Source organism: Chiloscyllium plagiosum, unplaced genomic scaffold (genome assembly GCF_037043375.1).
Source record: "Chiloscyllium plagiosum isolate Xiang-an unplaced genomic scaffold, Cpla_swu_hap1 HiC_scaffold_1, whole genome shotgun sequence".
NCBI lineage: Eukaryota > Metazoa > Chordata > Chondrichthyes > Orectolobiformes > Hemiscylliidae > Chiloscyllium > Chiloscyllium plagiosum.
Genome location: NW_028270139.1, coordinates 73839943 through 73855320, shown reverse-complemented (window position 1 = coordinate 73855320; position 15378 = coordinate 73839943). Strand labels below are relative to the sequence as shown.

Genomic DNA, 15378 nt, shown 5'->3' with positions numbered 1-15378 from the left:
TCCTTACCAAGAATTATCGTTGTAGAAATCTCCCCATTAATACTACTCTATGTCTGATTGTGTTGGAGTGCCCTTGGGCAGCTGATCCTGTTACTTATTGCGCTTTCCATCTTTGCTGACCAACTGCAGGCAGAGAGTTTTGATCCTCTGGAAATCTCTCTTAAATCTCTAACTCTTTACCACCTCCATTGCTTTTAAAACTTTTTCAATGCCATGCCTTTAATCTTACGCTGAGCTTCGCTGGAGCATTGCAGCAAGCCTGAGATAGATCTTGGTTAGGGAACAAGGTGGTGTGTTAGTGGCAGGCAACTGGAAACTCAGGGTATTTCTTTTTCTTTTCGCAGACAGAACATAGATGTTCTGCGAAATGGTCATCCAGTCTAAACTTTGTTTCCCCAATGTAGAGGATACCACATTGTGAGTTGCAAATGCAGTAGACTAGATTGTATATAGTGCAGATAAAGTGCTTTTTTTTAACCTGGAAGATGTGTCTGGGCCCTTGGATACTGAGAAGAAAGGAAGTAAATGGTCAGGTAAAAGGGGTGGCACAGTGGCTCAGTGGTTAGCATTGTTGTTTCACAATGCCAAAGACCTGGGTTCAATTCCAGCCTCAAGCAACTGTCTGTGGGGAGTTTGCACATTCTCCCCATGTCTGCATGGGTTTCCTCCCGGAGCTCCAGTTTCCTTCCAAAGGTATGCAGGATAGATGAATTGGCCATGCTAAAATTGCCCATAGTATTCAGGGATGTGTAGTTGGGGTGCACAAATCAAGGGTAAATGTAGAGTGATAGGGTAGGAAAATAGGCCTGGGTGGGTGACTGTTTGGAAGATTGATGTAGACTTGTTGGGCCGAAGGGCCTGTTTCCATACTGTAGGGATTCTATATTCTTGTCTCTCTCTCACTCACTCACTCTCACTCTCGCACTCACTCTCTCACTCACACACACACACACACACACACACACACACACACACACACACCCATTGACGTTAATCACATGTAGTTAGTTGGGCATGTATTGAGATCTCTATGACATTAACGTCAAGGTCCTTAAACTGCAACAATTGTTTTCATAGCAACACAGAGTATTCACTACTGAATATTTTAAGAAGGATTACTTTAGGACTTTTGCTGTATCTTGAACTTCATTCCAGTAAAGCAAATTATCAAAGTGTAGAAGCTGGTTTTCTACATTTTACCCACTTAATCCGATCTTATTCTTCTGCGTTCTGCATGATGCCTTTGCCATTGTCATTTTTCGGGCAAGCATTAACTTCCATTTTCAAGGAATTTATGAACCCTGTAGAAGCTAATAGCTGGATCAAATAATCTCTGGTATTGCAGGTGTGCATGTCATTGTAAAAGGCTATGGTTTCATAGGTCACGTGTGTGTGTGAATGTGTTTAACTACTTTTGTGTTTTCATTTACCTGGCTTAATATTCGATAATTATTTAAGTAGTTTACAACTTGCATGTGTTACTTTATAACCAAATGTGTTTTCTGATAAGTGATACATCTATGTTACCTGCTGAAAACAAGATCAAGTGGTGACATGCACTACACTTCAGTACGATGTAGCACTGTGACAAAGTTTTCCATTTAGCTCAGGATTTAGCTATATTTACCCTGGACTTGGATAAGGTCTCCTAGTGTTTCTGACCTTGACAAAGTATTTACGTAAAAATCTAGAAATGTAGGTGATTCTAATTTTGCACCTTCTCTTCCAATTCACCAATGACAAGAAGTAATTGGTCACTGTCGATACTGCCTGAAGCCTGCCCAAGTTGTGTTCTCCTAACAAGTTTTCATACCTTCCCTTGTCTTATCATCCAAAGCATAAACATAGATTATACATATTGGGTCTCCAGCACTTCCACCTGTGGTGTCCTACTGATTTTAGTTTGCTAACCTGAAAATGAGCCCTTTATCCCAACTCTTTGCCTCTTGTGTAGCTAATCCCTTATCCATACTAATATAAGACACCTGACACTGAACTCCTGTTTTGACCAGTAACCTTTCTTATAGTACCTTTATTGAATGCCTTTTGGATACCGAAACACATTACATCTATTGGTTTCCTCTATCCACTCTGCTTGTTAAATCCTCAACATTACTAACTTTAAGTGCAATTTATTTTTCATGAAGCCATGTTGATTCTACTTGATTATATAATAATGTTCTAAATGACTTGCTGCTACTTATTAACTAACATCACTTTTCCAAAAGCATGGCACACAATGCTACAGTTCAGAATGAGGCCATTCAGCCATCCATGTCTGGACCAGCTCTCCAACTGAACAGTTCCTTGTGATCTTTCTTCTGCCCTTCTCTCCATAACACTGCACATTGTTTCTTTTCAGGTAACAGTCTAATTTCCTTTTGCATGTTTCAATTGAATCTACTTCAAACACATACTGAGATAGTGCATTCCAGCTCTTAACTACTAGTGTAGTAGGTGTTTTTTCTTTTATTTATTCCTTCTTTACGAAATACTTCAAATCTGTGCCCTTTCGTTCTTGAGCCCTTCACAAGTGTACACAGTTTCACCCCATCCACTCTGTCCAAACTAACTTGGCTGGGTTATAGGAACCAGGAGACTGTATTAATGATTAAGATGGGCATATACAAAATACTAGGAGGGACAGATAACATTAATGTCGAAGAAAGTAAGTTAATTGGTGAACTTGCAGAAGGTAAAAGAACTGGAGTATAAATTAGGGTTAATTGCATGTGCATGAATGCGTGGAATTTAGCCAATAAGACTGGTGAGTTATAGGTGCAGATTATCATGTGGAATTATGATATTGTGGCTATAACAGAGACATGGCTCAATGAAGGATGTTGCGTAATACTGGTAATAATGTGTTCAGAAAAGATAGGAAAGGCAGAACTGGAGGAGAGGGGGCAATAATAGTTAAGAAAAAATGTGTAGTTCTACAGAACAAGGATGTATCAGAGGGATCAAGGACAGTCAATATTACTCGACTACAAAATGAAAAGAGTGCAGGGGTTCGAGTGGCTGTCGGAGGGGAGGGCCGTGGTGGCGAGGGTGACCAGGGTCGGGGGTGTGCTGGGTGCCGGGGGCCTGGGCTGGACGCTGCCGCAGGACATAGCGAGCAGGGCAGCGGTAGACGTCCAGTACGTGGCCACCGCCATCCGACGCCTTAAAACGGCGGTGCTCGGACCCGACGTAGTGCACCAGTTGGAGGACGCTCAGGTGTGCGGTGGGATCCCGTCCGCGCTCACCCCAGCCCGGACGGAATTTCACATTGGCCCCAAGGTCCCTTACTTCCCGCGGGAGCCTGTGCCCCACAACCTGAGCCGCCTCCGGAATTTTAATTTTGTTTCATTTAGGGATGTGTAAAGGAGGGCCCTGTATAGACTGCTGCTGCACACCGTCCACCTCTTCTCCCTCATCCACCGTCCGGACACGCCTTGGCGTGCCTATTTGCCACCGGGCAGTGGGGATCCCCAGTGGAGGGCTCTCTACGCAGGAGTCCTCCCCCTTTCTCTCGGGGATCTGGGGTGGAGGGTGCTGCACGCAGCAGTCCCCTGCAACCGCAGATTGCGGTGGTTCACGGACTCCCAGCCCAACTGCTTGTTCTGTGGCGCTGTGGAGTTCGTGGACCACGTGTATATTGGGTGTGGGCGTTTGCACTCCCTTTTTGATTTTCTGAAAAACCTTCTCCTCTGTTTTTGGCTGCACTTCAGTCCCACGCTCCTGATCTTTGGGCACCCGGTACGGAGGAGGGAGGGCAGGTCTGAAGACCTCCTCGTGGGTCTGCTCCTGGGCCTGGCCAAACTGGCCATTAACAGGTCCAGGCAGCGGGCCGTGGAGGGGGTCGTTAGGGCCGACTGCCTGCCCCTCTTCTGCGGTTACGTTAGAGCCCGGGTGTCCTTGGAGAAGGAGCATGCGGTGTCCACCAACACCCTGGAGTTGTTCAGGGAGAGGTAGGCGCCGCAGGGAGTGGAGTGCATCATTTCTCCCTCCAATTCTATTTTGATTTAGTCCCTACCCTCCCCTTCACTGTTTTGATCACAAAGCACTGCCCTTTGATGTGAAGGGCAGTGTTTGTCACTGGCCACCCGGGTGTTTTCCTATCTTCCTGGTGGTGGAATTTGAATAAAGATTGGTGCACTTTGTGTCTTTCACTGTGTCTCACACCTGCACACACACACCATGGGTGCTGGGACTACCGCACTTAGGTGGTAGTGTGGGGGTTAAAAGAAAAAAAAACAGGAGAAAAAAATAAAAAAGAAAAGAGTGCAATTATACATCTTGTTGTAGCCTACCAGCCAGTGGGAAGAATGTGGAAGAACAATTTTGCAAGGAAATTACAGAGAGGTGCAAGCATCACAGAATTGTTATAATGAGGAACTTTAATTGCCTGAATAGGTAAAGACCAATGAGGAACAAGCATGGCTAGATGTGTTCAGGAATTTTGTATGGCTCCATGCGTCCACTCTAACAAGAAAAGAGACATTACTAGGTATTTTCTTTGGAATGGTTCAGGCCAAATAAACTGACTCTCAATGAGGGAGCATTTAGCGAAAGTGATCATGATCATAAAGTTTACAATGATAAAAAGTGGTTAAAAAGGAAAAATAATCCAGGAAGAGCTGACTTCAATGGTGTAAGAATGGAGCTGGGCTGGATCGACTGGAATTGGCTATAATTAAGTACTATAATACTTCTACATTTCATTAAATCCTAATTCCAATGGTCAAATCTTTGTCCATGTTAGAATTACTATTCATATCTGTTCCCATCTGAGTTGCTTACCAACTTGCTTCTGGTTTGTTTTGTTAATTTAGAAATTGGGAAGCAGATTATGAAAAGACTGGCCACTGACTGCATCTGCTAGTTCAGCCTTTGTCATTTCTTTGTAACTTTACGTGAATTCATTTTGTTAAATATGCCCTGAAATGTCCCTCAATCCTGTGTACACTGCTTCTTCACAAAGAAATTAATGATTCATTGTCTGATAGACAATGTGCTTTGGGATTGAAAAGAAAGAAAAAGAAATGTTTTGGTGTCAGGACGTTTGAGCTGAGAGGTTGGGTTTCAATCTCAATGGACAGGCTGGTGTATATAGAGCTGTCATAGCAGCAGATCACTTTTTTGAAGATGTTTTGAAAATTTATTTCAAGAAGGTATCTGGATGGGTATATGAATAGGAGGAGTTTGGAGAGATATGGGCAGGGTGCTGGCAGGTGGGACAAGATTGGGTTGGGATATCTGGTCGGCATGGACGAGTTGGACCGAAGGGTCTGTTTCCATGCTGTACATCTCTATGACTTAAACAAGGAACTGCTTAAAATAACTTATACATTAGACATGTAGTATTCCTGCAGCACAAATAATAAGCAGCATTTTTCACTGACCTACAATCATTTTCATTAAGTGTAAATTTAATAAAAGTGGTTAGCTTCAATAATAGTTTGTCGAAGAAAATACTTAGAATGCTAGCTTAGGGCAGTACTCGAGTTGTATTGCCTTAATGTGTAACAATTTCATATGCTTGCAGGATAAGTACAATGTATGTTTAGTATTTTCTGAACTGGAAACATTTTTCAAAGTTCTGTAAAAACTGCCTGAACAAGTGTATCTGACACTAAGCCTGAGATGTTGTGGTATTCCATGTCCTTGCTAGGCCACATGTCATGTAAAATAAGGTTAAAGGCAAAATAAGATGCTGGAGACTTGAAGTAAAAACACAGTGCTGAAGAAACTCATCAGTATGGCAGCATCAATGTAGAGAGAGAGAAAAAAAATATTTAAAGTTCAACATGACTTTTTCAGAATACAACAGCACTTCTCGTGTTGTCTTCCTTTTCTTTCGACTGAATATCCCCCCTTGACCATAACTGACAGAGTGCTCAACTGTGTCTGACCCACTGCTCATGTTTCTATTCTATTCTATTCTATTTGTTCCCTCCCTGTCAGATGGGTTTGTTTGTCCTCCCTTTCCACCCCACCAGCTTCCATATTCAAAGTATTGTCCTTTGCTAATTCTGCTATCTCTAGAGTGATGCCACCTAAACACACCATCTGTTCCCACCTTAGCATTCCGAAGGGACGAATTCCTCTGTGATCCTGTTCTACTCCTCCATCAACAGGAAACTGAATGGGAATAAATGGATCTTTTACTAAGTGACAGGCAGTGACAAATGGGGGATTGCAAAGGTCTGTGTGTGGGCCCTAGTTATTCATGGTATTTTTAAACTGACTGGATGATACGTGTCAAATACAACGTTCCAAATGCAATATTGGAGGTGGGGGGGAAGGGTTGTTTGGGGATGATGGTGGTGGTGGAAAAATGGCCTACGGTATCTATTATCACTAGATTATTAATCCAGGGACTGAGCGACTGTTCTGGGGACCTGGGGTCAAAGCCTGCTAAGGCAGATGGTAGCATTGAATTCAATAAAAGAAGTCTGGAATTAGGAATCTATAGATGACCATGAAATCATTGACTTTCAGAAAATGTTTAGAAGTAGGGATATCTTACTGCACTCATAATACAATCTTGGTGAGATTACATCTGCAGTTTGTATAAAGTTTTAGTTTCACGAGCTACGAAAGGATATTGATGTCAACGAAGGTGTGCAAAGAGGTTCCCCAGGCTAATACTGAGGCGCTCCCACCCTATTAACACTTGGTTACACACTCATCGACATGTACCAACAATGTAAATTATTGATCCTGAAGATCTGGAAACTTTCCCCACCATGAATTTGCTTGTTTTTTTTAAACTTAATACTGATGCAAAGTCATTATTTACCTTGCCTGATATTTCCCTCTACCCCATTATAATTATTTCTGTTTCTTGTAGCCTCAGTATTAATATGGCTAATCCAGTTAGTTTCTAATGGATATTGTTCAGATTTTGCTTCAGTTGGACATTTTGCACCAAAACTCCTGTGATAGCAATTATATCATACCTGTTTATTTCTGTTTTGTGCCATGACTTCACAAACGCTGCAAGCATTTGTTTATCCTATCTGAAATCCCTCTCAGATTTTTATTCTCTGCCACGTGAGTTTAAACCCTTCCCAACAGCACTAGCTAATCTCCCATTGGAGATATAATTAATGCTCCTGTTAAGATGCAAGCAGTCCTCCTTGGACATTTCCCACCTGCCCCGGAATATAGTTCTCAGTTCAGCATGACAACAACTCCTGACATTAGCCAAGTTCTGAAACCCAGAGCTTACATTTCTGCAGCTGGTGGTGCTTTCAGGTTGTATATTTGTTTAGTCCATCTGAAGCATCCATAGTTTGCTACATGTACTGGATGAGAGTTCCACTCAGCCAAGCTGCCCTGCCATGCTTTAAGCTTACTTTGAGAATACACACTAGCAAATTACACAAGTGTCAACAGATAAACAAGGAGAATGCTCATGAACCAATTACTTGCCTTCTGATCTTAGAGTCATAGAGATGTACAGCATGGTAACAGACCCTTCAGTCCAACCCGTCCATGCCGACCAGATATCCCAACCCAATCTAGCCCCACCTGCCAGCACCGATCCTTGTGGCACTCCACTGGTCACAGGCCTCCAATCTGAAAAACAGCCCTCCACCACCATCCTCTGTCTTCTACTTTTGAGCCAGTTCTGTATCCAAATGGCTAGTTCTCCCTGTATTCCATGAGATTTAACCTTGCTAATCAGTCTCGCATGGGGAACCTTGTCGAACGCCTTACTGAAGTCCATATAGATCACATCTACCGATGTGCCCTCATCAGTCCTCTTTGTTATTCCTCAAAAATTTTGTGAGACATGATTTTCCATGCACAAAGCCATGTTGACTATCCCTAATCAGTCCTTGCCTTTCCAAATACATGTACACCCTGTCCCTCAGGATTCCCTCCAACAACTTGTCCACCACTGATTTCAGGCACACCGGTCTATAGTTCCCTGGCTTGTCCTTACCACCCTTCTTAAACAGTGGTACCACATTACCTTGCCTCCAGTCTGCCGTTACCTCCTTTGTGACTATCAATGATACAAATATCTCAGCAAGAGGCCCAGCAATCACTTCTCTAGCTTCCCACAGAGTTCTCGGGTACACCTGATCAGGTCCTGGGGATTTATCCACTTTTATGCATTTCAAGACATCCAGTACTTCCCCCTCTGTAATATGGACATTTTGCAAGATGTCACCATCTATTTCCCTGCAGTCTGTATCTTCCATATCCTTCTCCACAGTAAATACTGATGCAAAATACTCATTTAGCATCTCCCCCATTTTCTGCGGCTCCACACAAAGGCTGCCTTGGTGATCTTTGAGGCGCCCTGTTCTCTCCCTAGTTACCCTTTTGTCCTTAATATATTTGTAAAACCCTTTGGATTCTCTTTAATTCTATTTGCCAAGGCTATCTCATGTCCCCTTTTTGTCCTCCTGATTTCCCTCTTAAGTATACTCCTATTTCCTTTATAGATCGAGGATTCACTCGATCTATCCTGTCTATACCTTACATATGCTTCTTTCTTTATCTTTTCCAAACCCTCAATTTCTTTACTGAAATTGTGTTGCTGGAAAAGCGCAGCAGGTCAGGCAACATCCAAGGCGCAGGAGAATCAACATTTCGGGCATGAGCCCTTCTTCAGGAATCATGCCCGAAACGTCAATTCTCCTGCTCCTTGGATGCTGCCTGACCTGCGCTTTTCTAGCAACACATTTTCAGCTCTGATCTACAGTATCTGTAGTCCTCACTTTCTCCTCAATTTCTTTCGTCAACCAGCATTCACTATACCTCTCAGCCTTTCCTTTCACCTTGACAGGAATATACTTTCTCTGGATTCTCGTTATCTCATTTCTGAATGCTTTCCATTTTCCAGCCGTCCCTTTACCTGCGAACATCTGCCCCCAATCAGCTTTCCAAAGTTCTTGCCTAATTCCGTCAAAATTGGCCTTTCTCCAATTTAGAACTTCAATTTTTAGATCTGGTCTATCCTTTTCCATCACTATTTTAAATCTAATAGAGTAATGGTTGCTGGCCCCAAAGTGCTCCCCCACTGACACCTCAGTCACCTGCCCTGCCTTATTTCCCAAGAGTAAGTCAAGTTTTGCAACTTCTCTAGTAGTTACATTCACGTACTGAATCAAATTTCTCTCCATCTAAACCCTTAACACTGTGGCAGTCCCAGTCTACGTTTGGAAAGTTAAAATCCCCTACCATAACCCCCCTATATTTCTTACAGATAGCTGAGATCTCCTTACAAGTTTGTTTCTCAATTTCCCTCTAACGATTAGGGGGTCTATAATACAATCCCAATGAGGTGATCATCCCTTTCTTATTTCTCAGTTCCAGCCAAGTACCTTCCCTGGATGTATTTCCGGGAATATCCTCCCTCAGCACAGCTGTAATGCTATCCCTTATCAAAAATCCACCCCCCCCCCCCCACCACGCCTCCCTTTCTATCCTTCCTGTAGCATTTGTATCCTGGAACATTAAGCTGCCAGTCCTGCCCATCCCTGAGCCATGTTTCTGTAATTGCTATGATATCCTGGTCCCATGTTCCTACCCATGCCCTGAGTTCATCTGCCTTCCCTGTTAGGCCCCTTGCATTGAAATAACTGCAGTTTAATTTATTAGTCCTACCTTGTCCCTGCCTGCCCTGACTGTTTGACTCGCTTCTGTTCTCAACTGTAAAAGTCTCAGGTTGATCTCTTTCCTCACTATCTCCCTGGGTCCCCCCCCCCACCTTACTAGTTTAAATCCTCCTGAGCAACTCTAGCAAATCTCCCTGACAGTATATTAGTCCCCTTCCAATTTAGGTGCAATCCGTCTTTCTTGTACAGATCACTTCTACCCCCAAAAGAGATTCCAATGATCCAAGAATGTGAATCCTTCTTCCATACACCAGCTCCTCAGCCATGCATTCATCTGCTCTATCCTCCTATTCCTGCACTCAGTAGCTCGTAGCACTGGGAGTAATCCAGATATTACTACTCTTGAGGACCTCCGTTTTAAATTTCTGCCTAACTCTCTGTAATCTCCCTTCAGAGTCTCAACCTTTTCCCTTCCAATGTCATTGGTTCCAATGTGGACAATGACTTCTTGCTGGCCCCTCTCCCCCATGAGAACATTCTGCACCCTCTCTGAGACATCCTTGATCCTGGCACCAGGGAAGCCACACACCATTCTGCTTTTTCGCTGCTGGCCACAGAAACGTCTGTCTGGACCTTGAACTAGAGAATCCCCTGACACAATTGATCTCTTGGAACCAAACGTACTTCTCGTTGCATTTTCTAAAATTCAGTCAGTTCACAGACTCCTGGCCCCCACCTTTTTGTAATGAAGAATTATAGTATATAACTCTAAAGTGTTGGAAAATGGATTTTGGTTTTCAGTTCTGTGCAAATCTAACCTTGAAGATCAGGTAGTAATTTTGAACATTGAATTAGTTGAGGGGGCAGGGAGAGGGAGAGTAGCAGGTTCATTCTGTGGGAATAGCTATAACAATGAAGGGCGCTATTGGTGCAGTTGCCATGAAGTCAGCGCTTGCTAGAAGTCCCGAGCTTAGAAACCTGAGAGAAAATAACAGAAAACATTTGGGACTGTCTGAGAACAAGACGAGTGTTTAGGAAGCCCATGTTAAATAATAGTAAGCTGAGAATTGTCATTTGTTTTAATGTGGAGATAAGGGTAACTCTTCCAGAGGGTTGTGTGTCTTTATGGGTATCATTGGGCTTAAGGGCATCCATCTTTGTGATGTTTGTAATGAAATTGCTGCAGTAGTTCTTGTATAGTGTGATACAGTTTGTGTTTTTCATTTTGTGTAATGCACTTGTACGCTTCTATATTCTTTGTTTCAATTAAACAGACAGAGGGTAGTGATGGAAGGTTGCTTTTCAGACTGGAGTCCTGTGACCAGCAGTGTGCCACAAGGATTGGTGGTGGATCCACTGCTTTTAATCATTTATATAAATGTTTTGGATGTGAGTACAGAAGGTGTGGTTCGTAGGTTTACAGATAACACCAACATAAGTGGTATAGTGGACAGCAACAAAGATTACCTCAGTACAACGGGTCTTTGATCAGATGTGCAAATGGGCGGAGTGGCAGATGGGTTTGATTTAGATAAATTTGAGGTGCTGAGTTTTGGTAAGGCGAATCAGGGTAGGACTGAGAAACTTAAAGCTAAGGTCTTCGAGAGTGTTGCCGAACAAAGAGACCACAAGGTCCAGGTCTATAGTTTGTTCAAAGCAGAGTCACAGATAGACAGGATAGTGAAGAAGGCATTTATTTTACTTGCCTTTATTGGTCAGTGCATGGAGTATAGGAATTGGGAGGTCATGTTACGATTGTACAAGACATTGGTTAGGCCTTAGAGAACAATAGGGCTGTTTTATAGAGAGATGAGTGACTGATGGTTTAATGTGAGGATCACCATTGCTCAGGTGAAAGGTGAGGTTGAGAAAGGGGGATACTCGTGGTAACAGCAACTAATGTGAGAATTGTTGGCATCTCACTGCATTGCAACCCAACTGTCCAGCCAACTGAGCTAGCTGAATCTGTGGATATCTTTACCACAGAGGTCTGTAGAGGCTGGGTCATTATTTATATTCAAGGCTGAGAGGGACAGAATTTCTATCAGTAAGGAAATCGGGGGTCCTGGGGAAAGGCAATAGAGTTGAGGATTATCAGATCAGCCACGATCTTATTGAATGGCAAAGCAGACCTGAATGGCCTATTTTTGCTTCTGTTATATTGTTTTGAAAATTGTTTCGGTCTCCTTTTCTCAAAGGAGATCATCCCAGCATCTTTAATTTAACTTTATAGCTAAATTTCCTAATCTGTGCACCCTCTTAAGGACCCTCACATGCTTCCTGATATCCATATTGAATGTAATGCAGTGTGTTCTAACTAGAACTTCATAAATGTTTGACATAACTTCCCTGCTTTTGTACATAACACCTTTCATCAGTCTTCTATTTGCTGTGCTGCCTACTTTCTCGATATCCCCTGCCACCTTCCCATATCTATGCATATGAGCCCCCAGAACCCTCGACTTTTACAGCTACATTGTTTATTTTATATTTTCCTCATTCTTCTGCAAAAATTCATCATCCAGAGTTGTTTGCACTAAAATCCATCTGTCACTTGACTGCCTATACTGCTAATCTATCTTTTGCCCTTTTGCATTAAATTTACTCCTCAATTTGCCACACCTTCCAGGTTATTGAACAAAATCTATTGGATATCATTGTAAACACATCCTGATTGGGAATTCATTTGTTTCCATTTGATTGATCTTCCGATTAGGAGATATATAATTGGTAGTTCAGCCAGTGTTGTGTCAGCTAAGCACACCATTTTCCCAGTTCTGTAAGGCAGAACAACAGAATATGAGGAAAAAAAGCAGTGTCCTCCTGGCTTTGCACTGCCATGGTTAATGACCCTTTTATCAGAATTTGGAAAAGTTAGAAATTTGATAGGTTTTACCAAGGTGAGATGATGGGGGGAGAGAGCAAAAGAAAGAGTCTATGAGAGGGTGAATGATGGAAGAGCTTGATCACTCTCTTTCCACTTTTTCCTCTTACATGTATTTAAAATCTAGTAAACTTCTAACTTTTTTCAGTTCTAATGAAAGGTCATTGACCCAAAAGTTTATCTGTTTATCTTCCTTGACTACATTTCCTCATTATGTCTTTTAAAAGCTTATGGATATCTTTCTTAACACTGTCTTGAATAACCTAAGTGAGAACTGCTAATGATAAGCAGGGTGGGATGACTTCAGTTTGAAAACAACAAGTGCTGAAGATCAAGCAGTGAGGCAGCATCCATGGAGAGAAAGCAAGCTGATGTTTTGAGATGACTCTTCACTAGAGCTGACCTGAAGTGTGGAGGTGGCATCATTTATGCAATAATGGGGAGAGGGGGCTGGAGTGCTTGGGAGAAAGATGTTGATAGTTCAGATTAAGTGATTGGAATGTGAGAATGGCAGAACAATGCTGTTTTGCTGCCGGATTGGAAAGAACCAAGTATGACACAACATGTAAACATCAAGCTGTTGTCAGGGCTGTCACCGACCTCATTACCTCCAGAGATCTTCCCAACCCCACACTGCCTCCAACCTTATAGTTTGCCATCCCTGGATAGCCCACTTCCACTTCCTTCTCAAAGTTCACAAACTAGACTGCCCTGATAGACTCAGCCTGTTTCTGCCCCACCAAGCTCATTCGTCCTATCTTGATTCCATCTTCTTTCTGCTTGTCCAGACCTTGCCCACATACATCCACAATTCCTCTGATGCTCTCTGCCATATTTACAATTTCCAGTTCCCTGGCTCTAACTGCCTCCTGTTCACTGTGGTTGTCAAAACCCTCTTAGCTTCATTCCTCAACAGGATGGTCTGAGAGCTCTTGGTTTCTTTCTCGACCAGAGGCTTGAATAATCCCCCTCCACTACCATTCTCCTCTGCTTGGCTGAACTTGTTCTCTCACTGAACAACTTCTTCTTTAATTCATCTCACTTCTGCCAAGTCAAAGGAGTAACTATGGGCACCCACATGGGTCCCAGTTTTGCCTGCATCGTTATGGGGTACATGGAACAATCCCTGTTCTAGTCCTATACTGGCCCCCTCTCTCAACTCTCCTTTTCAGTACTTTGATGTCTGTTTCAGTGCAGTTTCATGCTCCCACCTGGAACTTGAAAAATTTGTTCATTTGCCTCCAATTTCTACCCCTCTATAACTTTCAAGTTATCCATTTCCGACACTTCCCTTCCTTTCCTTCACCTCTCTGTCTCCAATTCGAGGAATAAACTGTCCACTGCTATCCACTACAAAGTCACTGACTCCCATAGCTACCTTCACTACAGCTCTTCACACTCCATATCCTGTAAGAATTCCATCCCATTCTTCCATTCTTCCGCCTATGTCGTACCTGTTTGACTGATGCCACTTTCCAAAACAGGTTAAGTAAAGGAGGTAGAAGTGGGCTGTCTGGATTTAAGACTGTAAGGTTGGAGGCAGTGAGGAGTCAGAAAGATATCCAAGGTAGTAAGGTTGGTGACAGTCCTGGCATCAATGCCTTGATATTCGGACGTGAGGTCATGATCTGTTCTTTCCAGTCTGGCAGTTAGACACACCATTGTTCTGTCATTGTCACATTCTGATCAGTTAATCTGAACTATCAATATCCCTTCTCCTTCCCGCATGCGCATGTGCACACAGGCACCAGCCCCACATCAGCTCAGATGAAGAGTCATCTGAACTCATAATGTTAGCTTGCTCTCATTCTCAGCATGGATACTGCCTGACCTAGGATTTGTTGTTTTCAGTACAGCTTCCAATATCTGCAGTGAATGGCTCCAGTTTTGTAGTGTAAATTTACAGTTTTAACTACTGTTGGTTGAGAATTATTTATACTATTTGAATGATGTTGTTAGTCACAATTTTCTTTTTCTAATTATTTATGTTTTAGGAGAAACCATTGTCCAGGTCATTGCAAAGAGGTGAAGATTTACAGTTTGATCAGGTAAGAAAATTGGCCTACTATGTTTTATGAGAAAGTGAGGATTGCAGATGCTGGAGATCAGAGCTAAAAATGTGTTGCTGGAAAAGCGCAGCAGGTCAGGCACCATCCAAGGAGCAGGAGAATCGACGTTTCGGGCATGAGCCTTTCTTTAGGAATGAGGAAAGTGTGCCAAGCAGGCTAAGATAAAAGGTAGGGAGAAGGGACTTGGGGGAGGGACGTTGGAAATACGATAGGTGGAAGGAGGTTAAGGTGAGGGTGATAGGCCGGAGTGGGGTTGAGGGTGGAGAGGTCAGGAAGAAGATTGCAGGTTAGGAAGGTGGTGCTGAGTTCGAGGGTTGGGACTGAGACAAGGTGGGGGGAGGGGAAGTGAGGAAACTGGAGAAATCGGAGTTCATTCCTTGTGGTTGGAGGGTTCCTAGGCGGAAGATGAGGCGCTCTTCCTCCAGCTGTCGTGTTGCTCTGGTCTGGCGATGGAGGAGTCCAAGGACCTGCATGTCCTTTGTGGAGTGGGAGGGGGAGTTGAAGTGTTGAGCCACGGGGTGGTTGGGTTGGTTGATCCAGGTGTCCCAGAGGTGTTCACTGAAACGTTCCGCAAGTAGGCGACCTGTCTCCCCAATATAGAGGAGGCCACATCGGGTGCAGCGGATGCAGTAAATGATGTGTGTGGAGGTGCAAGTGAATTTGTGGCGGATATGGAAGTATCCCTTGGGGCCTTGGAGGGAAGTAAGGGGGGAGGTGTGGGCGCACGTTTTGCATTTCTTGCGGTTGCAAGGGCAGGTGCCGGGATTGGAGGTTGGGTTGGTGGGGGGTGTGGACCTGACGAGGGAGTCACGGAGGGAGTAGTCTTTTTGGAACGCTGATAGGGGAGAGAAGGGAAATATAT

At 43.4% G+C, this 15378-nt stretch overlaps 1 protein-coding gene across 10 annotated transcripts in view; it reads left to right on the top strand.

Moving 5' to 3' along the window:
* Positions 1-15378, top strand: part of fryl (furry homolog, like) — a 477034-nt gene that overhangs the window by 165670 nt on the left and 295986 nt on the right. For all 10 annotated transcript variants that reach the window (XM_087987974.1, XM_087987980.1, XM_087987968.1 and 7 more), the window contains one exon: positions 14442-14495. In XM_087987974.1, the coding sequence (XP_087844100.1) occupies positions 14442-14495 (54 nt within the window). The remainder of the gene's footprint in view (positions 1-14441; positions 14496-15378) is intronic.